The 9924-nt window shown below is 54.6% G+C and overlaps 1 protein-coding gene across 2 annotated transcripts; it reads right to left on the minus strand.

Moving 5' to 3' along the window:
* Positions 1-67: 67 nt before the first annotated feature.
* DDX39A (DExD-box helicase 39A) lies at positions 68-8001 on the minus strand. Of its 2 annotated transcripts, none has more exons than XM_024767246.1 (11): positions 7817-7939; positions 4045-4256; positions 3784-3911; positions 2836-2928; positions 2295-2478; positions 1493-1611; positions 1027-1158; positions 829-938; positions 581-725; positions 298-445; positions 68-221 (listed from the first exon to the last, which is right to left on the minus strand). In XM_024767246.1, the coding sequence occupies exons 2-11, from the start codon at positions 4250-4252 to the stop codon at positions 205-207; spliced, it is 1284 nt and encodes a 427-aa protein (XP_024623014.1). In that variant the 5' UTR covers positions 4253-4256; positions 7817-7939; the 3' UTR covers positions 68-204. The 2 variants fall into 2 exon arrangements, with proteins under 2 accessions (XP_024623014.1, XP_024623013.1); XM_024767245.1 differs by having other exon boundaries at positions 70-221; positions 7870-8001.
* Positions 8002-9924: the final 1923 nt, after the last annotated feature.

The raw sequence follows: 9924 nt of genomic DNA on the forward strand, positions 1-9924 counted from the left end.
GGAGACCAGGCCCATGGTTTTCCACGAAGCGCCGAGAGCTGACAGAAACAGATAGGGTGGGAGCCAGGCTTCCATAATAAAAATTTATTCTTACACAAATCTACAGCTTTTAAACAGTAAAAAGAAAGGCCCACTGTCACCTAGGAAGAGGACTTGAAGCAACACGTGGGAAGCAGGGAGGCTCCAGGACATCCGGGCACACGGTTACCGGCTCTGCTCAACTGTAGGACACATACAGGGAAGGTCAGTGAGGAGGGGCGGGGGGAAGAGAGGGCCCCGCCGCCGTGAGCCACTTACTGTATGTGGAGATGTCTATTTCTTCTGGAAGCTCTGCCACATTCACTTCAAACCGGTCCTGGACATCATTGAGGATTTTGGCATCATTCTCATCAGACACGAAAGTAATGGCCAGGCCTTTGGTACCAAAGCGACCCGCACGGGCCACCTGCAGGGAGACAGGAGCAGGGGTCAGGCCACAAGACACAAGCTAGGGAACTGAGAACAAGCAGGGAGAGGTCCTCATCCAACACCAATCCTGGGAAGGGGGCACCAGGGAGGGGACACCTGGGGGGCCACTCACGCGGTGGAGGTAGGTGTCTGAGTCCTCGGGCATGTCATAATTGAAGACAATGTTGACACGCTCAATGTCCATTCCTCGGCCAAACAGATTGGTGGCCACCAGGATCCGCCGCTGGAAGTCCTTAAACTGCTGATAACGTGATAGGCTGGGCGCAGGAGGAACAAGGGGCGGCCATCAGATACAGGGATCCTGGGCGGCATTCCCCTCCAAGGGGCCTGCCTGGGGCTCTGAGGGCGGCATGCACTCACCGCTCCTCCTGGGCCATGCCCCTGTGGATGGCAATGGCTGGGAAGTTCTGCTCCACGAGGAGCTGGGCCAAGGCCATGCAGCGCTGCACCGACTTCACAAATATCACCACCTGTGAGGGAGGGGGCGGCAGTCAGGGCCAGAATCCCTCCCAAAGGCTTAGAGCCCCAGGACAGGCCACAGGAGTGCGGAAGCGTCACCTGGTTAAACTCCAACACATCCAGGAGGTCAAAGAGCTTGCGGTTCTTCTCACTGTCCTTAAGCTTGACGTAGTACTGCTGCAGCCCATGCAGCGTGAGCTTGGTTTCGTCGTCCACAAACACCTCCATGGGCTGTGCCGGAAGGAGAGGAGGAAGGGGCAGGCAGGGCTTACTTCTGGGCATCCTGCCTGCCGAGAACTTTCCAGGAGCGACTCCTTTGCTGCAATGCTTCCAGAGAGCCTGCTGTACCCCAGTAAATACTCCTCTCTCAGCAGCTGCATCTAAGGTCTGGTCTGGCTCTAGTGTAAACCAAGCTCTCAGCTCCCAGTGTGACAAGCGAGGAAGAGAACTCCGCTGGCCTCCCAGCATTCGTGTGCCGTGAGGGCAGTGTGGGAGTTGGGGAGCAGCAAGGGCCTGGACTCTAGGAGGCCAAAGCTACTGCACCGAGGTCTCGGCCTCTACTCACGTCTTGCATGAACTTCCTGCAGACGGGCCGGATCTCCTTGCTCAGGGTGGCGCTGAACATCATGCACTGCTTCTCGTGGGGTGTCAGGCGGAAGATCTCCTGCACGTCCCGCCGCATGTCTGGGTGGGGAGGGCAAGAAACAGGTGGGCGTGAGCGCCTGCCAGACCACGACCCCCACCCGAGACCAGATCCAGCCCCTCCCAACCTGTGCCAGGGAGCCGTTGGCACCATGACGAGGGCGGTGTGAGCGAGGACTGGCTGGAGGGGAGAGTCCCAGGTGCCTGAAGGCCCGGACTCGGGGTGAGCACAGGCGCGGGAGGAGCGGCAATCCACTTACACGCTGCCAGAGCGGAGCAGCCGTGCCAGCGCGCCTCGAGCCACGCTTCAGGGAGGGGAGCCTGAGGCAGAGACAGCCGCTGGGGTGAGAGCTGCAGCCGCCTCCCAGGACACAAGCCCCATCTCCCACCGGCCCTGTCAGGGCTCATTGAGGGCAGGCAGGGGCCTAGAACTAACCCAACAGGCAGCGAGGCCACGGTACTCTGAGGGCTAACGTGGACATATGCCTGGACACGGCTCATGTGGGGTGCCATGGTCCCACTCAAGCTTAAGCTCAGAAGCAGCAGGTCACTCTGCCAACACCAGAAGTCGCCCTAAAATCGCTTACAGGAGACCTGAGTGCTGGCCACCCACGGGATCCCACTTCAGGGAAACCTCCGGCCTGCCCTGTCAGGACCCGCCTAGCTCTGATGTCTGGGGGGCTGCGAGGGCGAGGACAGCCCCCAGACCCAGCGAGGACACTCACCCAACTGCTCCAGCATCTTGTCACACTCGTCCAACACGAAGTGCTTCACATTCTTCAGGTTGAGGCTCCTGTTCCGCACAAGTGCCAGGATCCGGCCCGGCGTCCCCACCACGACATGGGGACAGTTCTTCTTCAACACCTCCTCATCCTTCTTGATGGAGAGGCCCCCGAAGAACACAGACACCTATGCAGGCAGAAAGCTCCTTTCAACCATCTGGCGGCCGAAAGCTCACCCCCCACTCTGTGCCTACGGTCACTCAGCTAACAGCCCGTCAGCAGCCCCCCAGCAGGCCTGGTGCCTGGAGACAGTGGAGGCCTGAGAGTCTGGCCCCAGCTTCACCGAAAAGCAGCCCCAGGGCTGGGACCGGCACAAGCCTCTGGGGCCATGCATAATTCATCAAGCTTTTAAGGAGCATAAACCACCACAAACCTCAAAGGCAGCTGCTGCAGCCAAGCTCGGTTAATGCTGGCTGGGCTAGAGCTGAGGCCAGCAAGGCTGCAGAGGACCACACGGCACCCTACCTGGCCTGAGGGGGCTCACCTTGACGCTGGGCATGTATTTGGAGAAGCGCTCATACTCCTTGCTGATCTGGAAGGCCAGCTCTCGAGTGTGGCACATAACCAGGACCGTCACCTGTGGGGCCGGTCAGGGAGAGACACTCAAGACAGTCCCCTAAGTCCTCCCCCGGCCAGAGCCCACGCCGGTGCTCATCCCTTGGCGGCCCCCAGCCCTTGGGCCATTGGAAGGCCCAGTCCAGATGCCTCCATCTTCCCACAGCCCGTCACCTGGTGCTCATTCTCTGTGTCTTCTCACAGCTACGCAGCTGTGTCTCCCTAGGTCAGGTCCTGCACTGAGGCCTCAGTAAGAGTTAGACCCAGCCTAGCTGGTGACACGCCCCATGCTAACAGCTTCCTGAGCCTGCCCTCGGGCTGGCCTGTGACCACCAAGGGGAAGGCTGCCCCTGCCTCTTGGCCCACAACACCAAGCACTGAGACCATACCATGGCCTTGAACAAAATCCTCCTCTCCTTGACCATCCACCCTAAGGTGGGTAACGAGGGCTCATGCACCTATACACAGCCCAAGGACGTGTGCCCCAGCATGTCAAGAATGAACACCAGCATGCACCTCAATTATGCCCCAAAACGGGGGACTACAATGTTCATGACATGAGAAGTACAGCTATGGCCTGTCAGCAATAACAACAGGAACAAAACCGTATTCAGTGTAATCCCACCTTCGTAAGTGTGTACAATCTAGAAGAGCACATACGGAAATAGCAGCCATCTTGCTGGATGGTCAAATTGTGGGCACTTTTTAGTTTTTTCTCTTGGCTTGTCGTTTTTGGGGCGATTTTGTTACAAATGAGTACTGTGTTTAATTTTAAAAGTCCAGAAAAAGGATGCAGGAACAGGCAGTTTTAAAAAGAGGAGCCATGACTCCTGCTGCCTCAGGTAGCTTGGGCCTAGGAAGGAGGGTTCCCACCCACCTGTCCGTTGACGGGCTCAATCTGCTGCAGGGTGGCCAACACAAAAACCGCTGTCTTGCCCATCCCTGACTTGGCCTGGCACAGGATGTCCATGCCCAGGATGGCTTGTGGAATACACTCGTGCTGGACTGAGGGGGAGAGAGCATATGAGCTATGAGAAACCAGATGTTCCCTCTGTGCAGGCCCCTCACCGGGTGGCTGAGGGGACCACACTGAGGCAGTCAGAGGCAGGCCTCGGCGGGAAGGACCAGGGAGGCATACCCTCGGATGGATGCTCGAAGCCACAGTCCACTATGGCCCTCAGGAGCTCAGGCTTCAGCAGAAAGTCCCGGAAGCCAGAGCTGTGGATGGAAACGTAAGAACCCTTGACATCTTTCTTGGGAGCAGTTGGAGCGCTCTCTGGAGGAGCCTGGGGCTCTTCATCTTCCTCATAATCCAGAAGCTCGTTTTCCACATCCTGTTCCGCCATGGTGCTGAGAACAGAGGAGGGAGGGAAGGGCTGAGGGAAGCAACTAAGGTGACTGATGCATGCAGGTAAACCCACCCAGCATGGGAGAAGAAGGACGTGGCTGCACAGAAGCTGCAGGCTGTTGACACAGGTCCGAGAGGGGCGACGTGCTGGCGTCAGCTCTTGTGAGCTGGCACAGAAAGCCACCCAGCCACTGAAGTCAAGACCGGACATCGTTCTCCGATCCCTCTTTAGCTCACGCCCGACACTGACAACGGCAGCAGGTCCCACCACTCCATGTGTGCAGCACCTCCCAGCTTCTGCCTGTGTGGCCACATCTCCACCACGCCCCGCCAAGCCACCTCACCTCTCCCTGCGCCCTGCCAGCGACGCCCACACGTGCACCCACACCCTCCGCCTCCAAGGGCTTCCCACTGCTCTAAGCGAACCCCCAGTTCCTCTCCGCCTGCAACCCTCCCCACTGGCCCCTGCCCACCTCACTCCACGCCACCCCTTTCAAACCACCCCCAGCCTTATCTGGCTGCTGATACTCATCGAGCCCCTACTCCAGCTCGGGCCGCCCACCCCCACCCCTGGGAACGCACTGCTGCACTGCTTCCAGGTCTCTGCACAAATGCCTCCTTCTCAGCATCAAGGTCAAGGCCTCAGACCAGCTAGCTTCAAGGAGTCCCCTCCCCTTCACTCCCCAAGGACCCCACCCCCACCCGCTTTCCCACTCCCGACCTGGATATGTGGCTGCCAGGATGCTGGGGAGACAGGAGCTTGGAAGGAAGCAGTGTCTGCCCAGGCCCAGCTACTCCTGCTATTTGTGGTCTGCACAGGGGAACAATTAAGTGCTCTCATGAAAAGACCTCCCGTTGGGCCCAGAGCCAATAAGAATACAGCTGAGATGGTAAACTGAATTAATACAAAGCACGCTCACCGCCTGGCTTCGTTTAATCCAATACATACAGAGCGTCTACTGGGTGCAGGCTGCAAGGGACCCAAACATGAGAATACTGCCTTACTCCTCCCTGCTGCAACCCAGCCTCCAGACTAGGGGGTGGAAGTACTAAAGCAGTCCCTCTTCTTCCTGAGCTGGATGCTGAGGGTCCCGGGCCCAATTTCTGGCCCTTCTGCCACTCATTCTCTGTGACCATCAGCCCCAGCGCTTTAACCACCTCTGTGCAGCCTCCCAAACTGTGTCTCTATGGAGACACAGACTCCATACTCAGTTACCTAGCTGCCTCTTTCACCTCTCCCCCTGGAAATTGAGGCCTGTTTCCCCCATCTCAAAAAAGGCAATGCCATTCTCTAAACTGTTGTCTTTTCTCTCTCTCTCCCTGTTCTATCAGCCAACAAATCCCACCAGGTCAATCAGACCACTTCTCACCCCTGCTACCTTGCCAGTCTCAGGCTGCCATCTTTCTTTTTAGATTAGAATAGCTTTATGGAGATATTCACATGCCATACAAGGCACCAATTAAAAGGTACAGTTCAATGGTTTCTTGTACAGTCATACAGATGCGCAATCCCTGCCACTATCAGCTTCAGCACACGTTTCCTCAAAAAGACGACATCCTTTAGCTACCATCCTACGCCACCAACTCCCTTTGGCAACCACTAATCTAGTTTCTTCTTATGAATTTGCCTATTTTGGACATTTCATGTAATGGAATTATACAACACGTGATGGTTTGACTTCTTTCACTCACATGTTTTCAAGATTCGTCTACATTGTAGCCGTGTATCAGGACATAATTCCTTTTCATGGTTGGATAGTATTCCTTCGTACTGCGATACCAGTTATTTTATCCATTGTCAGCTGATGGACACTTGGGCACCATCATCTCTTGCCTGGATTATGCCAATAGCCTCCTTGTTGGTCGGTCTCCCTGCTTTCCATCCCCGACTCTCCCTTCCATGCCCCTCAGCAGCTGGAGGGAGCTTATAAAAGCTAAGTCAGAAAATGTCACTCCTCTGCTCAAAACCCTCTACAGGTTCACGCTGTGTTCAGAATAAAACAGTCCTCACCACAGCCTACCAAGCCCCACACAACCTGACTCCCTTTACACTCAGACCTTATCTGCCCCATCACCCTCACTCACTGGCCTTGCTGCTGCGCCTCAAACATGCCTCAGCGCCTTTGCACTTGCTGTTCCCACTTCTTTCAGACCTCTGTTGCTCCAAGAAGGCCCGTTGGCCCAACTAAAAAAGAACCCCCTCCAGTCATGTCAGTCCAGCACCTAGTACAGGGCCTGACATACATTGTGTGAGCACTCAACAGCAATCGCTGAACGAATGGATTTAGAATCAGGGCCTCAAAGCAGAGTTTAGGGGCTAAAGTTCAGCATGTATCCTTATCTGATTCTTGAAAGAAGCAATCTGATACCAACACTGGCAAAGACAGGAAGGAGTCAGTCCCCAGGCATCAGAGAGAAGAACAGGAGCCAGCAAAGGCCAGTCCGGAAACCACCAGACCCTTTCAGGGAATGGAAAGCACTGGCTGCTTGAAGTAGAGGCAGAAGACAGAGCTGGAAGAGCTGGTTAAGCCCAGGGCATTCATACTTAATTTGCTAAGCAATAAGGAATCGCTGACTAAGCTTTTGAGTTGTGACTCAATCAGGATTTGCCCAAGAACAAGCTACTCCAGAGAAGATGGAGTCGGGTAAGAGACCCGCAGCAAGGAAAACCAGACACCCAATTAACCACAGTGGTGGCATTGTTAAGTAGGGGAAAAGATGGTGGAACACCCTACAGGGTGGGACCACCCCCTGGGAGAACCTCGGACAGAAAAGAGCCAGAGTCATCTACTCTGGGCTTCAAATCTGGGAGTAGATGGTGTATTAAAAAAAATTAGGAATTCAAACAAAGTCTTTTTGTTTTGATGGGGAGACAAATTTGCGGACAGACTAAGTTTGATATACAAAATTTTCTAGACTAAGTGACTAGACAGGATCTAAAGCTCAAAACAAATTAGATCAGGAAAGGATTTGGCGGTGTTTGTTCCACCCAGAGAGGGTGGCCGAGACAGCTGAGGCCCCAAGAGCTGATGAACTTGAAAGCTGACACCAGAATAAGTAACAACTCTGACTCGCACGCGTACCCTTTCACCCTGAAGTGCCCCCAGCGAGAATTTCTACCTAAGAGTTTGTTCCTTACTGAACATCTTTTTTGCCCGAAATCTCTGGTACCACGAATCCACCCCCTAAACGCGAGAGTGGGGGAGGGGAGACTCTCTCGAACTCGGAGAAGACCGTCAGGTCTACAAGCTCCGGCTTCTCCCACCGCGGCCCCACACCCCGGCGTCGCCCCCTGACGCCCTCCCCGAATCGCATCGGGGCTCCTCGAACAGGCAGACCTCCCCCAGAATCGGGCTCAGCCTGCGGGCGGCCATGACAGCCTCTGCCAGAAGCGGACTCCACACCCAGCGCGCCAAAGGCCGGCCCGCCCCTTGCGCGTGCGTCCCAACACCCAACGGCCGCCAACGCGCGCGCCGGACACCAAACCCGCCCCGCCTCCCCTCGTCTCGCGCCCAGTCTTCGTCCTTCCCTCAACCCCCGGCGTCTCCCATCGCCCGCTCACCCGCAGGTCCGACGTCTCCACACCGCGGCCCCGCACCTGGGCCCGCCGCTCACCTGATTCCTCGTTCACCTCCGCGTGCTGCGAGGACCGCCACCCGACTCCTGTTACCGGTCGCGCGCCCTGACACAAGCTATCGCGTTTCCTGTCTCGTGCGTCCGACTGCGGCTCGGCTCACTGGACCGCTCGCTTTTCATTCAAAAGAGACGGAAGCGATGATTGGATCCTGCGGGAGGCGTCTGGAAGCTATTGGTGGAGAGTGGAAAGAGGGCGTGCCTCATGCCTCGGATTCATTGGTCAACCTAAAAGTTGGCGCCCGAGTGGGCTGATTGAGGCGGGCGTCTGCCAGCGCGCTGTCTTGTAATCGAGGTTGTGACCTCGGTAGGTGCCGCCATATTTTGTACGGGCAACTGAAGCCTGGATGTGGGCCCGGGGTGAGCGTCTCGCCCTTATGAAATATGGCTTCTACGCTTTGCTCAGAACTTAGTGTTCGAAGTGGATGCCCATCCGCGAACTCCTGGTCCTGCAGAGTGGAGGCTCTGAAAGGGTTCTGAGAAAGCTTGGGAGCTTGGAATGACTCCAGCGTGGAGAGGACATTTAGCACCAGCAGTGGGAAAGGGGCCCCTCAGGGCGTGGGAGTGAGAGAAATGGTCCTAGGACACAATTCCCGTTTGCTGAGAGTCATTTCCTGGGTCAGACACTGTGCCAGTGACCATGCAGTTTCAGGCCAAAAAACCAAAACCAGATGTTTTCGTCATAAAACTTTTTTGTTGTTGTTAATTTTACTTTTCCTTGTATTAAATTTCCCCAACCTTTTAATCCCTGCCCACCCAGTACTTTAATGAGTTGAGCTAAAGTGTATTGTAAAAGGAACGGGTCCATGAGTTTTGATGATTGATACCCGAGTGACAATTGCCTGGTGAAGATATGGAACATTTCCGTCACCCCAGAAAGTTCTGTTGTGTCCCTCTGAAGTCAACCACACCCCTTTCCTCCTGCCCCCACCAGGCAACCAGTATTTCTAGCACTATAGTTTTGTCTGTTCTTGAATTTCATATAAATGGAATCATGCAGTAGATTGTCTTTTGTGTCTGGCTTCTTTTGCTCAACAAAATGTTTTGAGATTTTCCACATCGCTGCACATAGCAATAGTCCTTCTTTTTCATTCCTGAGTAGTATTCCACTGTGTGGCTATACCAATACAGCTGGTGTAGTTTCTCCACTCACCTATAGACGGACATTTGTTTTTTCCCAGTGTCTGGCCATTATTAATAAAGCTTGTACAAGTATTTTTGTGAACACAAATTTACTTCTCTAGGGGAAATACCTAGGAATGGAATGGTGGGTGGAAGGTCATGTTGGTGTCCAGCTTTAGTAGATCTTGACAGTTTTCCTGAGTGGTTGTTCCACTTTACACTCTCACTAGCACCCTGTGAAACTTGCAGTTACTCCCAGTTCTTGCCCATACCTCAGTCTTTTCTCAGCTATGTTAGGATTGGGGGATTTGGCGGAGGGGGACAAGGAGGGAAAGTAAGTAGGACAAACTCAATAAGCCTGCTCCAGCATTCCAGTCTCCCTAAGCCCCTGACACAATTAAATCTTCCTCCACAGTTTTCCAAAGAGGTTCAAGCATTTCATTTTCATTTAGTATAAGCTATCTCAGGGTCCATGTTCTAGACAAATTCAGAGCTAAAGTCATCAGAGGTATGTAACTTCAGCCAAAAAGCCCAATGAAGAGAAACCAGTCAATCCAGAGGGAGGCTTTACATAATATAAGGTAAATATTGTATGTACAGTAATAATTACATCCTAACACTTATAGAGCACTTCCTGTGTACCCAACAGGGCCAGGATGAGGGTGACGCATGCAAAATTTAAGGGGGCACCAGGGACTTCCCGGGTGGCACAGTGGTTAAGAATCCACCTGCCAGTGCAGGGGACACGGGTTCAAGCCCTGGTCCGGGAAGATCCCACATGCCGCGGATCAATTAAGCCCGTGCGCCACAACTACTGAGCCCACGTGCCACAACTACTGAAGCCCCCGCACCTAGAGCCTGTGCTCTGCAGCAAGAGAAGCCACCGCAATGCGAAGCCCATGCACCGCAACCAAG

Source organism: Neophocaena asiaeorientalis, unplaced genomic scaffold (genome assembly GCF_003031525.2).
Source record: "Neophocaena asiaeorientalis asiaeorientalis breed wild unplaced genomic scaffold, Neophocaena_asiaeorientalis_V1.1 scaffold87, whole genome shotgun sequence".
Lineage (NCBI taxonomy): Eukaryota > Metazoa > Chordata > Mammalia > Artiodactyla > Phocoenidae > Neophocaena > Neophocaena asiaeorientalis.

What these genes read in the sequence shown, in the direction of transcription:
- DDX39A (XM_024767246.1), bottom strand. Translation starts at nt 4,252, where the DNA reads ATGGCGGAACAGGATGTGGAAAACGAGCTTCTGGATTATGAGGAAGAT. An exon ending in TTGAGCCCGTCAACGGACAG is followed by an intron (nt 2,929 to 3,783) that starts GTGGGTGGGAAC and finishes CCGGCCCCACAG; the next exon opens with GTGACGGTCCTGGTTATGTG. An exon ending in GCAGGAAGTTCATGCAAGAC is followed by an intron (nt 1,159 to 1,492) that starts GTGAGTAGAGGC and finishes CTTCCGGCACAG; the next exon opens with CCCATGGAGGTGTTTGTGGA.